At 45.1% G+C, this 27627-nt stretch overlaps 1 protein-coding gene across 1 annotated transcript in view; it reads left to right on the top strand.

The window, feature by feature from the left end:
* efna3b (ephrin-A3b) overlaps window positions 1–27270 on the top strand; it is a 45151-nt gene extending 17881 nt beyond the window's left edge. The window contains exons 3-6 of the mRNA XM_079274647.1: window positions 19543–19835; window positions 20612–20677; window positions 21894–21971; window positions 27097–27270. Coding sequence (XP_079130773.1) covers window positions 19543–19835; window positions 20612–20677; window positions 21894–21971; window positions 27097–27215 — 556 coding nt within the window. The 3' untranslated portion in view covers window positions 27216–27270. The remainder of the gene's footprint in view (window positions 1–19542; window positions 19836–20611; window positions 20678–21893; window positions 21972–27096) is intronic.
* The last annotated feature ends 357 nt before the right edge of the window (window positions 27271–27627 follow it).

Below are 27627 nucleotides of genomic sequence, written 5' to 3'. Positions count from 1 at the left end.
TTTATTTAAAATTTTACGGCTGGGTCGAAAATCACCACTTATTAAATATGCAGTGCAGTAGCTTTACTGAGTGTGAAATATGTGCACTAAATAGCATCCAAAAATATCCCCAAAATGGAATGAAATGTAGCATCCATGGCACCATCAATTCCACAATTGTCACATTTTATGGATGGAAAAAAACCACCTGTCAGTGATGATACAAAATTATGATTCGCAATTATCCAAAATCTATATTCAATGCTCACAATAAGTCAACCTCGAAGTTCGTGATTTTCTTGCCGAGAGTTAAGATGAGGAGATTGCTACGACTCTCATAAATGTCCGTTAAATATGAAACTCCACCTAGCAGCAGCTGTTTAAACAACATGTTAGATCTGATTTCTTTAATCCGCATACAGTTTGTTATTTTTGGACTTTACCCCTTTCCCCCTGTTGACAGTATTTGTTCTCGTCTAAGCTAAATTGAATTCATAGTTAAGCATGTTTCCCAATGTATGGAACTATTCTTTGAGTGAAAACACAAGGAGCTGTTCACGTTGCAGCAGGTTCAGGTGAGACAATCGAATCAACTTCAAAGGCCGGGTTTAAGAAATACACCCATGAGTATGAAGGTTTCCATCTGTTTCCAGATGAGGTTGCGTTACACTGAGGGAAAACGCTGAGTCAGGTTCAACGTTTTGCCGGATGACTGTCACTGCTGTCACACCCCTGCAGTGTGACATTATGAATGAGGGCGTTGGATGTTAACGTTGGTCTAAACAGCCCAATGCTCTAGTCTCACTTAGCGAACACTGTTTTTATGCCCCTCAGCAAGGCACTTCAAGAGTTTTTGATTGTTACACACATATCTTCCATTTTTCATCCCTTCATTGTTAATTCTGTTTTAATACGCATAGTTAAAGACATTTTACCGGTAAGTACTTCTTGCTGTATCTCTCAGGCTCATTAATTCCCATTAAATTACAAACGGCACAGAAATCCCCAGGGACACCGAATTCAGTCAGTGAAGGTAATCAGTCAGTGTGAATGAGAAGCCAATCATTGTTTTTCAAAGTGTTGCATCAGCACAACACAGCTTCGCAAACAACAAGCTCAGGTTGCCTCTTCATAAAAAGCATACACATTTTGGAGAGCCGTGAATAAAAACTCTTGTTAACGAGACCTGAAGTTTGTGTTTCACTATTAGTCTGGTGGACCTCAATTGATTACTGGGTCACAGGCTGGAGGAAGGCAGAGAAGGCAAGGATGCATAAATTGTGAATTAAGAAAAAGCAGCCGAATCTTTGTCTCTGTAGATGTGTTAGTCTGCCTTCTGGAATAGCATGACCTAATAGACGGGAAAAGTTACAGTGAGGAACGAATGAAAAAGTCTCAGTTGCCTCTGCATGACCGACATAAGTAAACGTGACGATCTGGCTAATTTGATATTGTTATTCTTAATGCTCGTCATTGGTGCCACCGGGGTCAGATTCCACGCAAAGTCCAATGAAATCTTGCAGGTTCAGCAGAAAAGTCCCTCAGCTCACACTTGAGCAGGGTCAGGGATCACAGATCTGGCCTCGCAGCAGCGGCTCCTCCTCTGGCCAGAACTGATGGACAATTGAGAATTATAATTTTTGTCTTTCTATGTATTATTTATAATCCACCCGGTTAAATTTGAAAACTGAGAATAATTGTTAAAATATAATTGATGAGCACTTTCTTTATTTGATTTGACAGTTGTTGACGACACAGATACATTGTTACTAGGCTTCTTGAACATATATATATACATATATATACATAAATATGTATATATGGCACTAAATAGTGCAAGTTAGATATTATTGTAATTAGGGCTGGGCGATAAATCGATTTAATCGATTAATTCGAATGTGTGCTTTAAGGCGATGTGTTTTATTGAAAATCGAGAAAATCGCCCCCACCCCTCCCCCCCGTTGGGCTCCCGTAGTTGAGTGGGCGCATTGTTTACAAACGAAAACAATGGCGGCCAGCAGTGAAGCTCTCGTTCTTAAGAGAGGGAAGAATGTGTCTTCGGTGGTCTGGAAATGGTTCGGGTTCGTGTCATCTGACACAGAACAAACAGCACCACAATGTAAGGTCTGTCTAAAAGCTATTGCTACAAAATCAAGCAGCACAACAAATTTAATGCAGCACCTCAAACAGAGGCATGCCGCCGAGTGGGAGAAGCGTTGCGCCCTGAGGAGGGAGCAGGACCGCGGGAGCACAAGCGACGCTGTCTTCCTGGCAAAAAATATTTAGAAAAAACATGCACTACTGTTTAATACTGTTGGTTATGTTGTGAATGCACTTGATTTTGTTTACATGCACTTATTTACTGTGCAAAATATGTTATGTTGATGTTAGATCAGATGTTGCACTTTTGAAAATGTGAATGTTAAAGGGTCACATACATTTTATTTCATGCTGTGTTTGTATCAGTGTATTCAGTTAGAAAAGCTTACTGTAAAAAGTTACATTTGCACAGTTGTTTACAATGGAAGGCTACCATTTAATGCCATTTAATGTTATGTTTAATTTAATTTTATATTTAAATGATTCAGGGAAACAAAAGAGTGACCAAATACTTTTTGTATACTACAGGCACCTTTCTACAATGTTCAGGTTTTGTTTGCACTTTATTTTTATCAACCTACGAGGGAAAATCATCACAAAATAAAAGAAAAAATTGTTTTCAACAGCTTCTGTCATCTGCAAAAATTTGTGGGGGAAAAAAATCGATTTAAATCGTGAATCGGATTTTTTGTAAAGAAATCGGAGATTTTTTTTTTAGGCCATATCGCCCAGCCCTAATTGTAATGTTCCAGACCTTTGCACGAGGAGATTTTCTCAATCTGGAACTTTTGTAATTTGAATTGAATACCCCGCCGTATTGCAATGCCAGAATCAACACAAAAGGAAAGGTCCTTCTAGTAACTTTACATCTGTAGACAAACCAAAGCATGATGCTTATGACGGTTAATTCGATCTAGATTTTAAAAACAGGCATCTCTGTACTGTTTGTTTCAAAATATCAAAGCTACTCCAATGAAGAGAAGAGACAATATGTTCCAATGCACCCCTCTTTCCACACAAATGGGAAGCAATCTGGGCTTCAACATTAAAACATGTGCAGACAAGTTGGAATTTTCCTTGAAACGTGTGCAGATCCTGTGGAGCTGCTCGGTTACCAGCAGGAGACTCTCACTGGAGAATTAAAGATTTAAAGTTATTCAGAATCTCCACAGTAAATAAACCAGTGCATAATGTGAAAGTACTCATGGTCCGTTGAAAGGTTTATTTAACTTCCACCATTACTCAAAATCCGCTGCTTGGTCTTTCGTTGCCTGCTTTTTAAGTTCTAGTTTGTGCCTCCTTGCTTGCAACCTTTCCTCTTTCCTTAGTTCCTCCCACTTCCAAAGGCCAGGAAGAGATGTAAGGCTACCAAGTGAGGACGGACGAGTCAGTGCAACACATGTTGGTTAAGTGGGATGTCATTGCTCAGCCAAGCGTCATTTTACAAATTCCAATTAAAGACAGGATGCAGTTGTGTGCCTCTGGAAAGCTTCCCCCTCCGAGAACCGGTGGAAATGTCCTCGATAACGGTCTTGATTGATTTTTCAGCTCACCAGCTGGATGCTGGAGTGTGGCGCACATGAAAATACAAATCTCTATTTCCTCCATCTTCTCTGGCTGTCCAGACGGCCTGCCTGTTGCTCTCCATTTCTTCAACATATCTATCACGCCCCTAAAACATGTGACCCGTGACATGACGACATGCCATCACCGCTCCCTCTCTGCCATAAAGAAGCGCACAGAGAGGGAGGAGTGGAGCGAGTGGGGGATAAAGGGAGGAGAGAGTCAGGTAGGGAGAGAGGAAAATAAACAAGTTGCGAAAGAGAGAAGGCGAGAGACGAGGGGCTCACAAAGGGAAAGGCAGAGACATGAAGGCTGACGCTGCACATTCACACTCAGCGGGAGGTCCAAAGAGTTGTGCGTTTCATACACCTCTGAAGTTTCTTTGTCTCATTTAGTGTCTCATAACACAACACTGACGTGTGTGTGTGTGTGTGTGTGTGTGTGAGAGACACACTGCTGCTGCATCAACGGGCATGTGAGACCTTTAGAGTCACCAGGGTGGTATAACGCAAACAAATCGTGCTACATATAAATGAACAGCAATCTGTTCCTTGTTACAGCTCGTATGACTCACTGTAACGGAGCACTGCCTCAGACAAAGGGTCACACGCACACACACACGCACACACACACAGTGTATTAGCCACGCTGGAAGGTATATGCCGCTGGAAACATCGGTGCAGTCCTCCCCCCTCTGCTTCATTTTCTCCCTGACCTCTCTGACCTCTCGTCTCTTTATCCCTCCCTGACCACCCTCACTCCTTCCCACCATCGCTCGCTCCTTCGTTTCACACGACTCGCTCCCTCTTCCTCCTTTTTTCGCCAATTTCAGCATCAGCATCTTTTTTTTCTCTTTTTTAAAATTGTTTTTTATCTGCGCAGGATAATTTAGCTCAGGGTCTGTATTTGCAATCAGCACACAAAGAGATACAACAACAACAACAGCGACATATTGGCATGTGCACACGCAGACACAACGTAAACAAGGATTTAATTTGTGTGTTTATGCAAAGCCAGCATTTGCTATTCAAACCAGCCGACCACAACCAATTACAACCAATGCAATTACTTTCTACATGCAACACTTGATATCAAGAAAAGGTCTGCTTGGACCTCGCTGAACAATGCTGCGACGAAACAAGCACATGCGGATGATTGTGTGTGTCTGTGTGTGTGTGTGTGTGTGTCTGTGTGTGTCTGTGTGTGTGTGTGTGTGTCTGTGTGTGTGTTAGCTGACCTGCAGGTTATTCCCTGGTTGGCTCATCGTCATGTCTGATTGGCTGCCTGCCGGTTTCATCACATTGCACCAGAGACAGAAACAGACCTCATGGCCTCTCACCCACAGGTCTCTCTCTCTCTCTCGCTCTCGCTCTCGCTCTCCCTCTCCCTCTCTCTCTCTCTCCCCCCCCCCCTCCCTCCCTCCCTCCCTCCCTCTCTCCCTCTCTCAGTCCGATGTTGGCTGACTTTGGCAGGCCGAGCTGTAGGGAAGCACTTTGATTGAAGAGACAGAACAAAAGCTCACACTGCCATCTTTGAAGCAGCTGTCCTGCGCATTGGCAGTCTCGCGCGCACACAGATAACACGTGCCACGAACTGACACACACACACACACCTGTCTGCTGCTCACACGTATTCACAAATAATCCTTCCTTTCTCTTACCTGCCCAACGCACACACACTCAAACATACATTCATACACACACACACACACACACACACACAATCCTGGTTAACAGAGAGAAATGCCGCTACTGTTAGCTCAGCGGCAATGACAAACATTACGGCCAACTAATGGAGGGACGAGCCGGCGGCCGCCGCCTCTGATGCTGCTTTATCTTCTCTCTGAACACCCAACACCAGATTGCTCACAACCTCCACGGCCTCGGACGGGAACGTGCGCTGCAGTAAATCGCCGACCGCACGGGTTCGACAATAAAAGCTGATGAGAGGAGGAGCGATGGAAGGATGGAGGGAAAGAGGAGAGAGATGAAGGGGGTCAGCCCGGTGAGATAAGGGAGGGCAGGGAATGGAAAATGTGAGTATGAAAGTGAAAGCAGATGGAGATATTTTACATGGAGGCAGATAGATGGATGACAGGGGGTGCGTCGGGGGGGACAGGGCAGAGAGATAATTACTAAGATAGAGAGGGAAGGAGACGACAGGAGAGAAAGAGGAGACGGGAGGAACGAATAAAGTGTGTGAAGGGGAGTAAGGACAGTGAGCGAGGGAGGAAGTCCTTGCCAGAGGGGAAGAAAACTGTCAAAAAAGCAAACACTGTTGATTCATTTCGCTCGTGTGTTTTGTTGGTAATGTTAGTTGAGCCCGTTTGTGTTCTCTCCACACTTACACACATCTGAAAACACACACACACACCAACTCATTGGGCATCAATCCTGCACACACACACACACACACGCCGTTATTCATAAAGGCACAACAACGGCTTCTCAATACATGACAGCATCTTTACATATTCCTGAAATTGGCTGAATCAAAGTGCTGTTAACAAGGCAGGGAGTCGATCTGTCAAAAGAGCTGAGGTGAGCAGGTGGCACATCTGGTTTCAAAAGAGATATTTTTAAATCTCAAACCCGAAGGCAGAGATATAATGTACCCACACAACGGCCCCTGAATATTCCCACATTCACATTTTGGGCAGCATGCAGTACACTGGAGCATACACTGGAGCCAACTGGAGGTGTATTGTGTCCCAGAGGGGGACGGTGGTAAACTGAGTTGTGTAGTAGGAGGAGATATTTTGGGCTTCCGGGGGGAACGAGTCCTTTTTCGTTTTGTGCATTGGAATTGTTAGCTGACTAGCAGCTTGGGTGGGCTTCAAACTGTCCTGGGTGAATCATCAGTGCAGAGATGAGCAACTAAGTTAGGAAATGTACATCTGGTCAAACGTACAAGCCGTTTGCACATAAATCGCCAGGAGATAAAGTCAACTACTTTCAATATCCAGTCCTCGGATTATTTGGCTGTTTGGGGCGAATAAACACAAATGGTCCGAAGGTTGAATGCATGTGAATGACAGAAGGGGGAAATGAACCTCGCTTTCTGTCTAAACACACCTTTAGGCCAACATTCAGCAGTTTAATTTGGCTTCGTGGTGCAGCATTTTGTTGCAACATGTTCTGACTACATGCCTCTGACTGGCTTTTTCTCCATAGCAACAGCAGTAGAGGCTCATGGGTACTGTTGTATTTAAGGCCGTACCAAATTGTTGATAAAAATAACACAATATCTCAGCTGTCGGCCATGATGACATAAACACATACGGTCGTTAAGTTACCCAGAACACTCTGTGGAGAGGAAAAAATACTTCCCCCGTCCAACTTTGCACCTCTACACATAAAGAAGTAAATTATTACACCCGCAGGTAGAGCTCGGCAACAAAGATTGGATTTCTTCAACTTCTGCCCTCTGCTGTGAAGGTGAAAACAAGGTGGCAGTTGCACATTCTGTCCAACGCCCGTTCTCGCCTCATTCTTCCAAATACAATGAGAGCTTTCCACCAACCGGAATGGGCTTTTTAGGCCACAGTGTTGAACTAACAAGAGAGCAGTGCCCCATTAGCAGATTGATGTTGGCCGCACCTGGGCAGACAAGTTTTAGGGGAAGTGGGGATGGAGGGATGAGGAAGGAAGGGCTGAATGAGCAAAGAGATTAGATACAGGCGAAGCCCCGTCTTGTAGCTGTCCTGTTTGCGTGTGCTCCCGTCTCTGTCTGCATGGATGATAGAATATGATGCTGACTTACTGTCAGACTCCTCGCTGACACATACTGCAGTTAGAAAGAGATTAGAGAGATGTGAGAGAAGGGGGGGGGGGGAGAGATGAAAGAGGACAGATGCCTCACCCAGTGGAAGTCTTTATTTATGTTCTTTTTTTCTGTAAAATGTGAGTCAATGAGAATTTACTCTCTTCCTGAGTCGATCTGTTTTTCTTCCTCATCACCGCCCACTTCTTTTTCATCTCTCGCCTTCTCTCTTTGTCCTTTTCCTTCATCCCTTCCTCCTTTCTTCTGCCACTCTGTTAACAGTTTCCCTAACTTCGCTCTGTATCAGTGCATTTCGCAAACTGGCCATCAGTTGGGCCTTTTCTGATTTACTGTCACAGTGACTTTGACTTCCCTCTCGCTCTCTCTCTCCCTCTCTCTCTCTCCCTCTCTCTCTCTCTCTCTCTCTCTCTCTCAATCTGTCTATCTCTCTCTTTCACTCTCTTTCACTCTTTCCTTGTGAGTCTCATATTGCATTTTTATTCCCTGCAGAGCAGAGTAGGGCCAGAGAGTCTGATAGTGACAGAGCCATGGTAAAGCAAATATAGACTGACTGACAGCTTGGAGGGGTGGCACGTGTGTGTGTGTGTGTGTGTGTGTGTGTGTGTGTGTGTGTGTGTGTGTGTGTGTGTGTGTGTGTGTGTGGGTGTGGGTGGGTGTGTGTGTGCTAGACAGAGAGGGGAACAAAGACATATGTTCATGTTTTTCTATGCGGAAACTATTTTCCAGCGCTATTATGTGACAGCTGCTTGTAAAGTATTTAGATTAAGACTAGAAATGTGAAGTTGGCAAACGTACACAAATGTTAAATATCCTCTTTCCGAAATGTGCACTTGCGTGTGTGTGTCCCTTTCGAGTGCGCGCATGCCTTTTGCCTGTTACTGCGTGTGCTCTGTCAGCAGAAAGTTGGCAGTGAAACTGATAAACCATTATGCACAACGTGGGAGTGCATGCTTATGTGCCATTTTGTGTGTTAGTGTGTGTGCGAGCCAGCCTGTGTGTGTTAGGTGTAATGATCTTTTTTGATGGTCTGGTGTAGCGGATATTGAGATGGATGGTCCATATGCTCTTTATGGTCCATGCATATTTCATATTCCAGCAGCAGAGCAGGCATTGCTTATATGGCCAGGATGTTGCACTGGGACGTGGGCTGACTTTATGAGAGCTCATATACACATCCCACTGCTTTGTCCCCTTTGAATAAACGCCCAAGTAAAGAATAAATACAACACACTTCATAACACTTCCAGAAAGACGCCTACAAATCCATAAACCTGAATGTCACACATGGAATGTCTGATCTTAAATGGACCCGTGTGGCCTCCCGCTGTCTGATTCACTGGTGCATGTCAGGACAGTTAAAGTAATAACCTGCGGTATCTTTATGTGAATAAATATTAACTTTGTTACCTTCCATTCCCATCTAGAAAAACACAATAGTGATTCAGCCGATACATTTTTCATTTCCTGTTTTTTTTCTGGAGAGATGCCTCTAGAAAGTGATTATATTATGCTGTCGGCAGCAGCAGCAGTTTGAATAAACAGATGAAGAGCTCAATAGTCCGAATGAGAATATAAAAAAGTGAAACCTCATCAAAAAGCCCACCGCAGTCTTTCATATTTTGCTGCAATATTTCAGTGAAGGGATAATGTTTATTGATCAGTTAGCTGTTGCACAAATAATAAAAAGAAAATAAATGCGTGTGTGGCTTACCTCTGAGATTAAAGCAGTAAGTCACAGTGAAGCTGCAGCGTGCGCACAGACGCATGCAGTCCCTGCACACGCAATATTTGTTTTAGCACGAGGCAATTGCTTTGTGAAGTCCATAAAGCACTTTGTTAGAGGTGATTTTTCACCTTCCCCTGACTCATTTCACAAATTCATTGAACCACTTAGGATGTGGACATCAGGTGTATGTCGTTGTGTTCAACTTTTAAACATGAAAAACGGAGACGCATTATTTCTGATCATATAGCTGATCATCACGGACGCAGGAAGGTTTCCTTTCCTTATCCCTACACGAGCACACATACGCACGGGCAACATTAATGCGCATTTTGCTGACTGTCTTCTGATGATTGACAGGTTGCCACCACATGGAGAGAGAGAGAGAGAGAGAGAGAGAGAGAGAGAGAGAGAGAGAGGCCAGTAGAGGAAGACAGAAAGGGAGGGAGAAGTGTCGTCGTCGGAGGAGGAGAAGTGAGAGGACGTCAAAGAGATTGAACCTGAAATGAAAAATTGAACCAGAGACGGATGGAAGGACACTGATAAGGATGGAGAGACAGAGGAGGAGAGTAGGGCAGATTGTGGGGGAGGAAGAGAGAGACGGGGAGGCGGATGTTCCACTGATAGACTGTCGAGTCTGACAGTCTGCTCATGTTCAGTGGAGAGAGTCAGCCACATCATGAAGTACTGACACCCACAAACACACACGGATACACAAGCTCGTCAGGATTTAAAGCCTAATGTGCGTAAACAGGTTTCCCTCAAAACTACAGCTCCTTCTCCCTCCTTCTGAGTGTGTCCAGCATGTGTTCTGTTGTCCCAAAATGATTCCATTTTCATCATTATCCCGCTCCATGTTTTATTGTTTCTGTCGACTTCTACGGGTAATTGCAGAGTCGTACGTTTCTGAAAAGGTAATTTATTGGAGTGTAAGGGAGATACCATGCAGCAGGCTGACTCTGGTCACATCTCTCTGGCCTGGTTAGGAGGAAGACGTGAAGATAGCGGGACTGCTTCTGTAACAGCACACACACACACACACACACACGGCTATTTAGCGATACGCTGCACAAATTGAAAAGTTTCAGTTTCCACTCTGAGTGCATCACTTGTACGCCTCTTGTTTGCAGAGTTAAAATCTGGCATTGATAGATTTTTGGCGCATTCATCACCCATCAGAATCTTTTTGTTTCTGTTATCACTTTGGCCCGTGCTCCGTGGAAGGTCTTAGCACTGAAACATCCGAGCTGTGGCAGTTTTTCATGTTCTGCTTTGATGAAGAATAAAAATAGCAAAACTCTCGAGCTGAAGTGAGGCTGAACATTGTTGTTTTTCGGAGTGCAGGCTGTTTTTGTTTTTCTCCCTTCACTCCATTGATTCCATGCAGCAGAATTATTCTCCTAAATGGGTAATTGAGCACACATTGCTGAGATTAGCATTGTAACTCAATCTGCACGCTTCAGTCTCAGGCCTTTGTGACCTCATATATATGTGAAAACATTCAATTAATTCTCCATGTCACATTACATTAATGGAACATCCATAATGCAGGAAATGTTTAAGCTCAATGTCATCTTCTGTCTGACAAGAATACCCAGATGCTTTTTAAACACTTAAGGTCTTCCTGCTGGTGCCTGCTTGTCCTACCAAGTCTGCTATTTATCTCGCGGTGCCTTTTCTGTCCGTTTGGATGTGTTTATCCGTCTGTCCGACCCCGAGAGTAACAGAGCTTCTATTTGTGTATTATCTACTCCTGAGCAAATGAAAAGGTCTGACGGATGAATTTGAAGTAGTTACAACTTGTCATTTGGTTAATTAATAGATGAGTTTCAGGATAATACGTATTTTTTTGGCAAACTAACGTTACTGGGTATACATACACTCCTCGTTTCACCTGTTGATGATCCCTCTATAACATCCACATGCAGTCACACAGCCCTGCCAGGCTAACTGGTCATACAGTTCATGACCAATCCACATTTTGCCTGTAGCCCTTAGTAACCCCCCCCCCCCCCCCCCCGTCTGCTTTTATCCTTAACTCTTTGTTCCTTTTGCAGCCAACCTGAGATGCAACAAAACAAAAATCTCCCCCTGAAAATGGTGTGGAACAGAATTTGCCACAGTAATAGCTGATGATTTGTGGTAATGTTGAATGGCAATAAGTGGCACTTAATTAGCCATTAGAGAGACAGAGGGGAGATGGTGGATAAAGAGAGGATGGATGGGGTTTCACACAAAGCAATGAACCCCTGTAGCCCACTTTTCTTTTCTTTTTTTTTGCGACAATAGCTCCACAGCGAGGGCTTCTTCTGTCGTCATGGAGACTAATGTTGAAAGCCAGCTGTGGTTTTGTCTTGGTTGCCCATTAGGCTGGAGCTCAGTTGGCACTCCTCTCTGTCTCGCTTTTCTTTCTGGCTTCGCCTCCTTTGGACTCACAATGGAGAAAATATCCTCTCCGTGTTAAACTTGCCTGTAATATCCAACACGGGTCATCGGCAGCACGTTTTGAAGTGCTTGATGGAGGATTTCTTTCCCTTTTTCTTACACCAGCCTAGTCGGCCATGCACAAACAGGCAAGCTGATACCTGTTATATGGTCGACCCCACCCCACCTTGCAGTTCAAGTAGGTTCAAGCAAGTGCAAGCAGGTGAAAAATGATTTGCAAATAGAATCTGACCCAGATGCGCTTGATGGATGGCACTACTTCCCATTCCACATCGTCCTTCTGTCTGGCAGGCCCTGTTTCCTGCCCCCGGATCTCTTATTAAACGTGGCTCAGGAGGGGAATCTGAGTAATGTTGTTGTTGTTGTCGAGAGCGGTTTATCCCAGCGCTGGAGCTCTTTTCCCCGCAGCCGTGATATTCAAGCCTCCAGACCCCGACCCAAACATATCAGTCAGCGGGACACGGGGGCCATGTGACTCGGCCAGGAAGTGGGCTGAGGCAGGCGGGGAGAATGATGGTTATGCAGCACATTGATCAGGTTTCACAGGACACTGCCAGGTTATCAATCTGCAGGACTGTACACACAGGCGTGTGTGTGTGTGTGTGTGTGGTTTTTGTGTGGTTTTTTGCCCGTGCAGGGTCAGGACTAGTGTTGTGTGTTTGGGGCAGCGAATGCGGCGAATCAATATCTGGGTCAGAGGGTAATGTCTCACTGAGTGCTGAGTCTATACACAGCCATCAGACAGGATCACTATCAATCATGGGAGAGCTTAGGGAACATACACTCTCTTTCTCTTCTCTGTGTGTCTGATGGGATCACTATTGCTCATGTAAGGGCTTTGGGAACAGAGAGCACGGGAGATGTGGGGAAACAGAGAGACAGAGCGGCCCGGGATCGAGGCGAGCAAAGCGATAGAATAAGAGGCGGAGATTGGTTAGTATCGGCAGATACGTGTTGAATGACATTTGAGCGGTAGAAGAAGCCCTTAAAGTGAGGGAAACCCTTTGGAGCGTAACATGGGCTGGGTGGGGGTGGTTGTGAAATGGAAGACAAATTCAAGTTGAGAGCAAAATCGATGAGCACGCAAATTAAGGTAAAGACCACAAGTCTCGGTCTCATTCAGAGGTTGAACAACATTTTTCTGAATCAAAGTAGTACACTGTCTTTCCTCCTCATCCTTCCTTCATCGGTCCACGCCTCTGATCTCCTCTTCCTCGTGCTTTTGTCCGTGTCTCCGCATTCCCGCACGTGTGTCGGGCCATCTGTTGTTTCTTGCACTCGTTCATTTTAATTTCCTCGCCTCCATCCATCTGTGTCACGCGTGTTCGGACGAAACGAAGCATGCACGATTGATTGCAAAAAGAAAAACATGCATGTGCGGGTAGAACATGCTCGTCGAACACATTACGGGGTTAGGGGAGTGTGTCTGTCGAACAAGGCTCCGCGTGAAAAGCGAGACAGCTCGGTTCAATGGGCTAATAACGCCTGCCATTAGGTTTTGTGCTGCACTCCCTCTCTCACCACATAGTCTATATCCACAGGGTGAGAGAGGACGGGAGGACGAGAGAGGGAGAGGATGATGGATGACGATGATGAGGAAGGAGGGGAAAGGGAAAGAGTGCTTAAGAGCTCGAGAGAAGTGAGACAAGAGCAGAAAAATGGAACAAACGAGGCAGAAGATGTAAGAACAGGGTGGAAATAAAGAGAAAGTGATTCTGAGAATGCTGCTCGTGTTACCGGATCATGTCAGTGCTGCGTTTGAGGCCGCTTGGCAAGAAACCCTGTTAGCTGCAATACTTTGATCAATTACCAATGATGAACCATTGCTCTGCAGGGCAGGGCTCTCTCTGTGTGTGTGTGTGTGTGTGTGTGTGTGTGTGTGTGTGTGTGTGTGTGTGTGTGTGTGTGTGTGTGTGTGTGTGTGTGTGTGTGTGTGTGTGTGTGTGTGTGTGTGTGTGTGTGTGTGTGTGTGTGTGTGTGTGTGTGTGTGCAGCAGCCTTGAGAGAAGGCAGCATATTCCTGTTGGACACACTAGACAGGTATTGATTTCTATGGGGAGAATTTAGAACCTACTCAACCTACACCCTATCAGACGCCCACACACACACACACACACACCCACCCACCCACAGACGCCCACACACACACACACACACACACCTAAAGGCATGTTCCTCCAGTGGTTTAGGGAGATATGATGGAAAAGAAGCACAGGCTGATAAAAGAGAGTGATTGTATTCTGATACGCCAGCAGTCAAACAATATCTTCAATGTCAACAAATATTGAAGTAGATGGCATCCCTGAGATTCATACGTTCTTTTTTATCAAAACACTGTTATCTGCATGCTTCCTCTCAGGCAAAAGCCAAACTTGAGACAGAAACAGAGAAAGGGAGAACAAATGGAGGTAAAGGAGGCAAAAGAGAGAGCCAGGGAGGAGGATTCAGCGGGAAGGACTCCTGCCTGTGTTGGATGAGGGCCTCATTGATGCTGCAGATCCCTGAGAGTCTCCCTTCAGTGGGGGAGCCATTCAATTATCCCTATCGCTATCCGCTGGCTGATTGGAGTCCTCCCGCAAACAATGTTAGCATCTCTGTACCGGACTGAGATGGGATTAAGACTCCTGGCCTCGGGAAGCAGAGTGACTTTTAAGTCCTGATTGGCAATCATTTGTAACACTGCTAGACACGTTTTAATCCAGCCCAACCTTGTACCCATCAGCAGTGTCTCCTTTGATTTCTTTAACCTTAAATTTACCTTGGCATGCATGTTTTTTTTTTGTTTTTTTGGCAGTTACACACACTTACATCCCCCGCCGCAACGCAATTAGCCACCCGCGGTTTCCTACTGTTGATCGTTGAGCACTTCGTAGTTGGATAGAATAAATAAATGTGTGTCCATGTACCCTGAAGAGCATGTCCTCAGATATTCCATGCTAACGTGTTAGCCTTCTCTGTGCTAATGATTGTCGGCACCATAGCATAATGAGGAAAGTAATTGAGAAGCTCAAGCGTCTCAACTCACAATCGCTGACCCGTCATCACCAAAGCGTTTGTGTAAAACGTGCTTAAATAAGTAACATTTCCCACCTGTGAACACGGGTGAGCTTCTATCCTCGACCTTTCCGATTGGTTAAGACCATTCAAACAACAGGTGAATATTGTTTACATAGAATCACAGATTGACCACGTTGAATAACAGAGAGAATAATCTACGGGGCACGAATGGGGGATTTTGGCGTCCTCTTTGCTTATGCGGCATATTGACCGATGAGCTATTGTTGCAAAGACACGCTACATGTGTATTCAGTGTAAAGCCATGCTATGACTTTGTCCCGCTCGAAGGGGAAAACTACACTTAAATCTTTGAGCTTCAAGTCCGCCTCAGTACCCCCCCCCCCTCCCCCACCCCCTTCCTCTGCAAAGTCTGTCATTTTACCAACAGAGAACCGCGGAGTAAGCTGGTCCTCCAATCGCTTGTTACAAAAAGGAATGATTGCTCTTACTGTCAAAGTGTTTTATTGATGTACGGCGCTCCAACAGGCCGGCCGGATAATAGCCAGGCAGGGGGTAAGTCTGTGGTATTATATTGCCCACGACTGATTTATATAAGCAACATACTCTCTCCCTCTCTCTCTCTCGCTCTCACACATTCTCTGATGTGATTTTATACAACAGTGACATTGATCCAGGCCCACTTTGATCTCGCTCTTAGCCGTTGCTCCCTCCCGCTATCACCCTCTCGCTCCCTGTTGGCCAGACTCTGCAGCTTTTAACCCCTCGTCTCATTCCTCTGAACCTTCCCATCTTTCTCTCCGTCCTTCCATCGCTCCATCCCTCTGGTGGATCTGTAGATATACCGTATATATATTTAGTGCTATCGGCTTCGACTAACCAGGTGTCACGTACTACGGAGGAAATTCGTGGTGATCCAATACAAAATGAACGCGAGGCATCCGGAGAGAGCAGAAGAAAGCAACACACCGTGACATTTCATAAGCTACTCCACTTCTTACTTTCTGTGTCGCTGTGTCTCTCCATCTGTCTTCACTTGGAATTTTCAGGGAGCAGTACGATCCAATAAACTCTGATACAATAAAAAGGGAATAAAACAACAAATGCGGCGGCACAGTTTGGGATAGAATGAGCATCATGATTTCCTCAGTCGGAGTGGATTTTTCTCTCACGATTCTAATGAAAAACAGTTCTTTTGAAAATATTATTTATTGCGTTCTCTTTTGACCTGAAGCAGCCTGAAGGAATAGCATGTGATGAATATATGATTGTGACTGGCATGGGGCCGTCACACACACACTTTGCATTTAAGAAAGAGCACATTGCCAACAAACTGTTTCTATCCAACAAACTGCACTTACACGACGCACATAACCTAAATCACAGCTCGGTCGCTTCATGTTCAAGACATTTTCTTTTCATTGTTGCCTCTTTTATTATTGAAGTAGATTTCTTGAACTCTCTCTGTACACATCTGGAGAGCAGTTAGAGAGCCTCCTCAGCAGTCCCCATGAGGCCAACTGCCATTCCTCCAGCTTCTATTCTGCTCTCCATACTTGGTCCACGCGGGGACTTGAATCAACGACCCCCCCGGTTCCCAAGCTGAATCCCCCAGGACTGAGCTATTGCCATCCATCCGTCCATCCGTCCATCCATCCATCCGTCCATCCATCTGTCCATCCATCTGTCCATCTATCTAGAATCTCATATGAAAGTTTAACAACACACGTCTCAGAAGGGGCTAAATGTATATGGGAGTTAAACAACACATAATTCTCAACTTCAAGTGAAAAAATCCGTACACCAACATTTCTCAATCGTGTTTCATATGGATTGGTCACAACTGACCGATGCGTGATCTAAAAGATCAGTATCAGTGCCAGAGTGTAAAACAGAAGGGTGCACATGGTCAGCCCAAGACAGTTGTATTGAACTGCATGTAATGTATCACTGTATTCAGTGCATACAAATGAAACGGCAGAGGTATGATTAAACATCATGTGTCTAATACCTTTAATCTGCTAAACTTTAAAGCATCCTCTCTTCAACACACTGCCTCTTCAGTCCTCTATCTTCTGCTTATCCACCGCCTGAAACTAAAGCATAATGTGTTCTGAGACAGATTACTGTGACGTTCAAGGATTCTCATCCTCCTTTTACACAATGTTGGAGGAGCTTTTAAAACACACTTCTGTGAAATCATCCCGTTTTTATTTTATTTGTGTGCGTACATTAGGGGTGTAACGGTTCACAAAATTCACGGTTGGGTTCGGTACGATACAGTGGAGCCACGGTTCGGTACGTTTCGGTCCAGTAGAGAACTATAAATGCCAGAGAAATGTACTTGATTTTAAAATATATTGATTCATTGCAACTAACAGCATAAAGTTATTCTTTGACTTTGAACAATGATGGAACTATACCTGAGTGACCCATCTTCTGGGGTGTCTTCTTAGCAACACATAAGCATAAAAAACAAAAACTGCTCCTTAATGTTATGTAGTATTGTTACTTACATCTTGCAAAAGAGATTTTTAATCTCAATGGGACTACCTGGTTAAATAAAGGTTTAAAATTTTTTTTTTTGTTTCTTATTCAAACGTATTCGGTTCGTAATGCGTACCGAACCGTGAGCCTCGTACCGAACGGTTCAATATGAATACGCGTATTGTTACACCCCGAGCGTACATGTGTGTGTGTGTGTGTGTGTGTGTGTGTGTGTGTGTGTGTGTGTACATGTGGGTGTGTATGTCAGAAACACAAAGATGTCACTACATCAAATGTAAACGGTTGGCAGGTGAGATGCTTTGGTGTCACACATAGAAATGCACACACAAACCAAAGCAGGTGCACGTTTATACACACACACACACACACAAACACACACACTCATACACACTCATACACAGTGGGAATCCTAAAGACAGCTTTTATCTTAGAGAAGTGATTTACTTTCAGATTACTCAAGATGTTCCGAGTTGCCCTCCTCCTCATTTTTCTCTCTTTCTTTCTTCCATTATCCCTTCATTTCGGAGTACTCGCCTTTCTTTGGTAGCGTAAAACTCTCCAACCGCCTCCTTTTTTTCTGTCCCCTCCATTCTGGCTCTTTCTGCTCTTTTCCTAAATGCTGGAACTAAACACATCCCTCACTTGTGTTCTTTCTCTCTCTCTCTCTCTCTCTCTCTCTCTCTCTCTGTCTTTGCATTCACTATAAATATAGTTCCCTTGAAGCATTTTCCACTTTTTTTTCTGCCACTAATACCCTCTGTAGGCTAGTAAATGATGTAATGAGAAAAAGTGGTGCGAGGAGAGGAGAGGAGGAAGAGAGGAGAGGAGAGGAGGAAGAGAGCAAAGGATGAATGTTGAACAATTAATCTTCCCTTTATGTCAGTCTGAAAGAAAGGGATGAGGGGAACGGAGAGCAAGGGGTGAAAGACAAATTCGGGGAAGGATTTGAGGAGAGCGGTAAGAAGTGATGGAGAGAGGGAGACATTGGGAACAGTGTTTCGATCTTCATTTAATAATTGAATAATAATCCCCCTTGAGACATGACCTAGAACTAGCAGAGAGGGGGAGAGGCAGCATCCGGCTGAGGACGACACACTGCTGCCCCCTTGTGATTTCACCACGACACCACTATAACGTCCAAGTGTGTGTGTGTGAGTGTGTGCGTGTGTGTGTGTGGTAGCGCGCACTCATCGGCGTGTGTATGATTTACAACTGCAACGTGCCTCTGTCACACAGATATGAGCCTGTGTCTGTGATGGGGAGGAAAAAGAGGGCTTTTGGACGTCAGGAAAGAATCTATTTCACTTTGTCACACATCTGTGTCTGGGAGTGTGTGTGTGTGCGTGTGTAGATAACACGCACACACACTCTCAGACACAGATTCAGACCTTATCTTCCTGTCAAGCCGAGTCTTTTTTGGGGTTGACGCTGATATATGAGCTTTTCGGGGGGCGGGAGGGGGGGGGGAACGCGGCCAGGACGTTGACGGCTGATGCGAAGCGCAACGTTGCGCTCAGGTTGATGTACGAGCGCTGGGGTTAGGGGACAACGCTGCGCTGACACCAGGAGAAGGAGCTGTGGCCCTGGGGCCTTCAGTCCATACTGAAGAGCCAGCTCCGCATTCTCCGCATGCAGCAGCCTTTTAGCCACACACACACACCCACCCACACACACACACACACACACACACACCTGCTTTCGGTTATTAATAACTCAATAACTCTCAAACAAAGATTCGTTTGACCCATGGGTGAACATTCAAGCTGAAATGCAGCGTACCACACAATGATGTGAGGGGTGACCCACACAATGTTTGTATTTACACACAGAATTGGAAATTCGGGCCAGTTGAAAGCATTCCTGTTCATGCCAACTGTGATAAAATATGACAAATACTGTAGCTACATTACGTGTGTGTGTGTGTGTGCCTGAGAGTGTGCCATTGGAGATTCAAATATTTGTGGTATTATTTAATGTAAAATATTGTGTATAATATGCTTGTAGTACTTACGAAGTGTATGTTTTCCTGTGTGTTGTATGTTAATTACTTTATTTATTGTGTGTGTTTGCTCAGCGCTGCATTCAATGCATGAATTTCACTTCATAAATAGCATTTATTGTTGAAGCACAAGGTTGATAACGTTCCATTCGTGTCTTTCCTTCTGGAGTTCTGGAAAACATTTTGTGATTTTGTGACACGTCCAATTATGATGTGTCGACGCTCGTTCATTTAAAATTGCCTGTTGTCGAAATGAAACACCTTTAATTCGTATAATTATAATGAAAATGTGTATTCTGCAGTTTTGTTATTGTGCTTATTTTAATGTTTTAATTGGTGTAATAATAATCTTAATATGATATGATATGTGTATTCTGCAGCTCTGTGATTATTCTGACTGTTTGCACTCTCTTTCTCTCCGTGTCCAGTCTGCGTAGGGAGGGCTACACAATGCAGGTGAACGTCAACGACTACCTGGACATCTACTGCCCCCACTACAACGACAGCCAGCGCATGGTGGGCACCGGCGAGCAGTACATCCTCTACATGGTCAGTAATCGTGGGTACAGGAACTGCGACCCCCAGCTGGGCTTCAAGAGGTGGGAGTGTAACCGGCCTCACGCCCCCCACGCGCCCATCAAGTTCTCGGAGAAGTTCCAGCGCTACAGCGCCTTCTCGCTGGGCTACGAGTTCCACGTTGGACAGGAGTACTACTACATCTGTGAGTGGGCTCGAACCAATGTCATGTCAATACACACCACTTGTATTCATTAAATATAAATGAAAATACTGTCATTTATAGTAAAAGCTTGTGAGACTAGAACAGGTTATTCTTTTATTGTGAAGGGGATTGGATGATTAACTCAGTTAGACCATCCTCGGGGTAATTTCAGGAGAACAGATTGCTGTTTCACATCTGATCATGTCACTCTCCAGTCAAACCAGGCTCATCCATTTTGTTGATCGCTAATCAAATGAACTCACAACACCTTGCGCCAAATACCACAGAATCAACTGTTAGCTTGTTGTGAAACAATTTAAAAAGAAATATTTCAGCCCAGGAATACATTTGTTGAACCCACATTACTTGACGTCTCCAGACGAGATCTGATGTGTCAAGCAAACATTTTCAAGTCTCTTCTTGCTGTCCACATTCTGGATTTTTTACGATCTGCCACATTTAGTAACCTGCACTGAGAACACTTTAAGCCTTCCACAGTGCCTGTTTTAGGTCGGAGCGAGCCACTAGAGCTGAACGCGTTTGCCTCTTCACATAAAGAGCGCTCATTTATTTCCCTCTGCGGTAATATGTAGCCCACAATACACATTTCACGAGGTCAGTATGGATTGCTGCATTACTTTTGATCTGGTGTTCACATTTGAAGCGGCAAAAACCCAACGTTGGTCAGTTATTATTTTGGAAATACCCCATAATTGAAAACAGGAAACGTACGTGAAGGCACATGTTGATCTATTGTGCGTTTCATCTTTTTACAGCCACGCCCACCCATCACCACGGCCGCAGCTGTCTGAGACTACGAGTGCACGTCTGCTGCTCCACAGGTGAGTCTTTTACTTTGTGTGTGTGCGTGTGTGTGTGTGTGCGTGCGTGGTGTTTGACGTGTAATGCAATGATTGGACCTGTTTGAATACTGTACCTGCACCCATATGGCCACTCTACCCATCTGGCAGGCTCCGGGCTCCCCACGAATCCTCCCCCCCACACACACACTAACACACATTACTCACACACACACACCTGCTGCATACAGATGCATACATAATCTAAATACAGTCTAAATCAGTCGGAGCTATTAATACTCCCCTGCAGCCTTTTCACACACAGCACAGATCCCCCTTGCTCCTGTTGTCTCTCTTTTCTTTCTCTTCCCGCTCTCCCTCAGCAGCAGCAGCAGCAGCAGCAGAGAGGAGCAGCTCCAGCTTTGAAGGCCCTCACCCCCGCCTCCCTCCTCTGCTCTCCTCCTCCGCTCGACTCCCTCTTTCCCCCTCTTTCACCCCTCCTCCCTCGCTCCCTGTCAGAATCCATTTATTGCTGTGTGCTGTCAGTGGGCGGCTATGTATATGTAGTGTTAACCTCTCTCGCTCACTCTCCTCTCGCTCAATCTCTCAACCCTCTCTCCCTCACTCACACACACTCACACACACACACACACACACACTTTGATCCCTGGCCTGTCCGGTCCTTTTAACTTCCACAGCCCTGTAGTATTAACCTCTCCTCCCTCTCACCCCCCTCCTCGCTCTCCTTCCCTTTTCAAACACTGCCTCTCTTCAGTTTGATCTGCCTCCCCTCAGCTTCCCTCTTCTCTCGCTCTCTCTCAGGGCTGCTGATGTTGTGGCTTGTCAGCCTGTCTAGGGGAATTTTTTAACCCCTTGCGCCCTTGCCTTGCCGCTCTCTTGCACGTCTCTCTCGGGGTGTCAAGTTAAATCGAATGTCGCATTTCCGCGGCCTGGTCTGCCGCGGTTCTGCTCAGCTTGCCTCGCTTCGTGTTGAGTTTCCATTAGCAAAAGTTGTGGATAGGACTTGCACAACATGGGACATCTTGCAAATCCGACATTTGTAAATTGCCGAGCTACTGGGAATAGCGACTAAAATGTGAGTGGAGTCAGGCCGGGCCGAGCCGAACCGAACCGAACCATGCAGAGGAAATGATAATTAAAATCCTTTGATTTAAAGCAATGATTTAACCCACGCTCCCTCGCCCTCTCCCTCTCTATTTTTCCGTCTCACTCGTTTTCATCTCTCTTTCTCTTTTAGCCTCCGACGCGGATGATGAGCCAAAGCCTACAGAGCCAGACTACACGCTCAGACCAGGCCTAAACATTGACGATATTGGTGAGTCATGCACACACGCACTGAAACACACCTGAAGTTGAGTAAGCGTGGAGCACATTCATCCGTCTAGATTCATAAAAACAGACATCGACTCATGTTTGCCATTCAGATCACATCAGCCTCAAAGCATATGATTCACACTTTTCAAAGCAGACAATTATTCTGTTTTTTTCAACAAATTCCATGAATGAATACAGTAAAATATATATATTTTTCAATGCATTCTGATCGTCTTAACCTGTCTGTGGCACTCAGCCACCAGCCCAATTATTGGGAGGCTTTCTGGTGATCTCGTGAGAAATGACGGCTGTGGGGAGGAACATGTTACCCACACCTCATTTATGTAAATAATTATTATTTTTGGACGATGAATGTCTGTGACACAGAAGCCTGCAGGCAGTAAGAGGGCTCTGGTTCACAACATTGAGTCCCTTTAACTGTGAAGCTTGAATAAATGGGAACTTGTTGTCCCACCAGCCCCAGTGGAAGTTACACGCTTTGTAGACAACTACACAAATGTAGAATATCACAAGCCTTATCCTTTTAAATGCTGACAGCATATTGATCGTTGATATTTGATGGCGGAGTGACCAGTTCATTCACCATGCAGCATCAGGAGGGGCCAGCTGAAGTGAAATGTGCCGTTTTTCAAAAGAGACCGTCGGCACAGTTAAAACTTCACACAGCACCAGCTGGCTTTGGCAAGCTGCTGATCCTGCTAAACAACGACATGCATATTCATTTCACACTCAACGTTTTCACCCGGATATGCAGAGAACGCAGAGTTTCATGGTTAGTTGCCAAAAAGAAAGAACTCAATTCAGATTTCCTGTAGTCAACTTCTAGATCTTGATAAGTGCTCCCACTCGGCCCCTTGCATTGCTCTCCTCAGGATCACACAACTGCTCACGTGAATCATGCTAAATCTGTTTGCTCTGGAACTGTGTATGACATTTGGCAGTTTTTGGTTCAAGGGAGAAGCTGCGCAGTAAATCAGTAAGCGACAGACTTTCGGATAATCTCTCAGATGATCATGTGGTTGCTTCTCAGTGGTATGTGCGGCACAGTAACAGCATGTGCAGCTAGCTTGGTGTAAGCTAGCTGCCACCCATTACAAAACCAGAAATGTGGGTATCAATCATCATCCTCGCCCCCTGTCACACTTTTCTCCAAGGTAACCTGTAAAATATGGTGCTGTGTTGTTGTTAATATGTGTGTGTGTGTGTGTGTGTGTGTGTGTGTGTGTGTGTGTGTGTGTGTGTGTGTGCATGCTCACATGCTTGCCTTTGCGTGGTAAATCAGTCTGTTCTCATAACTGTCATAAGGAAACTCATCACTGACTGCGGCAAACGGCTGCACGTCCTGAGTTTGTCGAGATACTTCTCCCTCACTTCCTTTCCCCCCTCCATCATCCTTTCATCTCATTTCTCTCCCTCGCTCCATCTCCGTTCTCCATGCCCTCCGCATCCTCCCGCTCTTTAATTCCCATCCGCCATTTTTCCTCCCAGAGCACAAGTACGAATGCAGCGGAGAGGAAAGCCACCAAAACTCAGTTTATTCACCTTTTGATGTGTGAAATTGAGTTTCCCATTTTTTTACTTTTTTTTTCAGTAAATACAGATACTGAATTTCAGATATTAATCGAAGGTTTATGTTATGCATTGAATGCTATCGCAGTAAGCTACATTAACATTTTTCTCAAATTATTATTCTGTTTTTTTCTGCTTTTGGTTAAGCTGATAGGCTCAGAGTGGCCTTAGTTCACCCATTCTTCTGTTTCACTACACCAACACATATTACATTCTTATCAAATGTCCTCACCTCTTGTGTGCCCTCTTTCCTTTCCTGCAATTATTTTTAAACTCAAAGCAAAATATGCTAATTCCAGTAACACATATAGAGTTTTATTCAAGATACTTAATTTTAAGTTACACCGAAGAACATACAGACACGAAGAACAGTTGTATTGGACGTACTTGAACAGATAAGGAATGTGACCCACATGAAAATACTGTTAATATTAAGCGGACGGCTGACACAATAGCAGAGCACAAATTACCCCAGCTCCTGTGGGCCATTTTCACCTGTAGTGCTGCGTTGCCAATTCAATTAATAGGAGAACTCAAGTGGTGCAAGAGGAAGTGAGGAAATCAGCAGGGAGCTGTGAAATGAATTGAAAACAAAGACGCAGTGCAGTTTCCTATTCCTCTCCCTCATTCACGGCCCTCCTGGCTGCCGATTAGACTCGTCACATGGTCGTTTTAATTACTGTTACTCAAAGTTCACATCAGCACATTGACACGAACACGAGGCGCCGCGCAAACCGCTCGGTTCAAAATCGGCCTGATTATCGTGTCTGGAAATGTTGAACTCAGCAGAGTGTTGCAGGCTGATGCTGTAAACCGCCCCGTCCCTCTCCCCTTCACTGCTCACAGTTTATTTCCTGGGCGCTGCCCCTTTCAATCAGTGTCTACAGCTCAACAGTGGTTCCCTCCTGAATAGGGCCGCTCGTATTAGATTTCATTTCGATCTCATTTACAACACAGATGGAATGGCGCTAGCAGCTCCCCGTGCAGCCATGTGATTACTGATGGCTTTCAGTGGGAGGATACTCACTTACCAACCCTGTTGGCTCAGGTTCCTGCATCTGACGGTCAGGTCCGGCCATTAGCGGAGAAAATCAGAAGCTCTTTCTTTAATGGGGTTTATTCTACCAATTAGCACTCCTTTAAAGCGACGGCGTGCTTGGGTTACTTTACATCAGCTTGCGTATCAGCAGGTAGAACACAGTTCAAACTGAACGTCGCCTCTGTTCTGAGAACATTTGTAGAAACAGTTGTGTTTTATGTTTTAGTTTCATTTCAGAATATCTCACATAAAGATCTGGGTTTCATATTTGCGGTCATGTATATCATTTTAAGTATGAAAAACAAGTTGATCCTCTGATTTTTAAAACGTAAAAGAGTCGAGTTACTTCAGCTGTTGCAGCTTCAAGCTTCCTGTTTTCCTTTAAAAAACACCAGAAAGAGATATCGACAGCTAATTAACAGCAGGTGTGCCAGCTGATTGCTCAGGGGCATCAATTAGGCTGATGCTGTTACGTCACAACCCTAAACTGCTTCTGGGATTGAGAATCAGCACCCGATGCCCGAGAGGCATTTAAACCACTGTTTAAAGACGTTTTATATTTATCGAAGTGGCAAATGCTTTTTCTTTTGTTCTCGTCTCTCTGATGCTTAGTAGGGACATGACTTGGCACAATAGTTAACAATATAAAAATGTAACAATTGGCATCATGGGGCAACAAAATAAAAGCAGTGGTATCAACTGTTGTACTTTCCAAATAAAACGCATTATTTCGGCTTACAGTCATACCCCAGAGGGTGCAGTTAAATGACATATCGACTGACAGATGCCTGTTAAAGTCAATTCACCAGTTACAAGGAGGACTCGGCGTCTTAACAATAGTTGTGTGCTGTCTCTTGTGGCTCTGCAGGAGCTTTGTTACGTTTTTTCCGGTGAGAGACATGGGTATTAACCAGTCAGGGAGGGTACAATAAAAGATGCTGTTGTTTCAATTATGTTTCCAACTATACAGAGTTGGAGGACTAAATCACTGGAATGACGCTTTATTGAGGCCATTCCGATCTTGGCACACCACAAATGATCACGTCTCCGATTGCCACATAGTTGAATCAACAACTCTCCTACAACTACAATTAAAGATCATTATTCTCATGAAGTATTTGTCACTCGAGACTCATGAATTTGCGTAACAATTTACAATGCATTCTACTTTTCAGGTCAATCATTGTACATAAACACACGCATGTACACATCACACACAGACAGACACTCATGAACACAATCAGAGACGAAGATATCTCCTTCTGGTTCTTGTCAACATGACATTGAAATTCATAGACGCCTCTAGGTGTCTGAGCCTTCCACATTAGCAGGCGGATGTTGCACACACACACACGCACACACACACACCAACGCAGGAATACACACAGCTTCCTCGTGTGAGCTGATGTGTCAGAAGGTCACGATGTACGTCACGCACAAACACCTCTCCAATAACGCCGTGTTTATCTGTGACAGTCAATGAGGAACAGTGTGTGTGAGGCGATGGGTAGAGCCACACTTTAGAACCAGTTTTGCGAGATGCTCCGCAGTCGGTGCCGTTCGTGTCTTCGAAAACCACATTCCTCTGTCGGTCAGCGCCAAAGTAGCAGTGTCCTGACCCGTCGGCTGCATGCTCTGTTACAGAGCGGTCAAAGCATTTAACCTGAGCTCCGCTGCTGCATAGACCTCATTACATTACATTACATTACAGCAGAGCAGACCCAGAAGAGACCATCTCCAAAACCAGGTGTCAGCCAGTCATTGCTCTGCTGTCTGACCCACAAAGCTGCCGGAAATATTCCGGCGCTAGATATGGCGCCGCGTGGAAACACTGAGAATATCCCCACTCCACTTCGGTGCCATCAGACCGTTAACAGACTAATACTAATCACCATCAGCCGCCCCATGTTCAGACAGTAAATGATGCTGCTGTCTGTTCTCCGGTCTCATTAATCAGGTGACTACAGAGGGTGTGTCACGCTGCACGTGTGTCTCATAAGTAGAGGCATGCAGCGAACAGTCTGCTGTTTTTGCACATCGACTAGACGCTCGGCATGTAGCCCGCAGCAAAAGGCCGCAAACTATTTTTAGGACATCACCAGGTGAACGTGGTGGGGGGGGGGGGGGGGGGGTGCTGTATACTCGGCGTGTCTGTGTGTAAAAGTATGTGTCACTTTATCAGAACAACAAGAGCTCTCTGATAACAGCTGCAGCAGTCTGCCGTGGCCCTGCTGCTGTGTTGTCTCTACAGCAGACTTTAGAGGGAGTGTGACTCTGTGCAGCGTGCTGCCTTTTGTTTCATTTCAAAAGTGTTTTACTGAAAGCCGTGCTGTGTCAGCAGATTATGGCTCAAATAGAAGCACAGATAAACTCCTTTTGCCTTATTTTAAGTTTTTAAAGTGCAGGAAAAAAAACCCCTCTGCTGTCATTGTAATGAGCTGATCTAAAATCACTCTCCGTCATTCTTCTTTCTCTCTGCTTCTGTTTTTTTCCCCAGATGCATTTAACCCTTTCGTTCCCAAGCTGGAGAAGAGTGTCAGCGGAAGCAGCCCATCCAGGGATCGCCTTCTCCTCACCGTGACGATGCTCTTTCTGGCCTCTCTCTTCATCTCCTAGCAACGGCCATCCCATCAGCGTCACCATGCCAACTAGCCTTGGGAGGGTGTACAGTATCAGCGGATGGGAGAGTTGAGGAGGGGGGGGGGGGGGGGGGGGGAGAGGAGAGGAGAGTTAAGATACCATAAATAGAGCAGAAGGCAAGAAGAGCAAGAAATGAGAGTTTTCAAGCATCACAGTGTGTGTGTGTGTGTGTGTGTGTGTGTGTGTGTGTGTGTGTGTGTGTGTGTGTGTGTGCGTGTGTTTGTACAGCTGTGTGTCTGAGGGAGTGTGGTTTTGGTGGAGTTGAAAGACCTTCAGCCACTCGGTGACACAGCCTGAACCGTATGTTGCACCAAAGTCAGCCGGTGCATACAGATACAGATACAGGTGTGGTAGACTGTGTGTGTGTGTGTGTGTGTGTGTGTGAGTG

This window comes from Melanostigma gelatinosum (genome assembly GCF_949748355.1).
Source record: "Melanostigma gelatinosum genome assembly, chromosome: 9".
Lineage (NCBI taxonomy): Eukaryota > Metazoa > Chordata > Actinopteri > Perciformes > Zoarcidae > Melanostigma > Melanostigma gelatinosum.
Note: the sequence above shows the minus strand (reverse complement) of the source record. Positions and strands in the feature narration are given on the sequence as shown.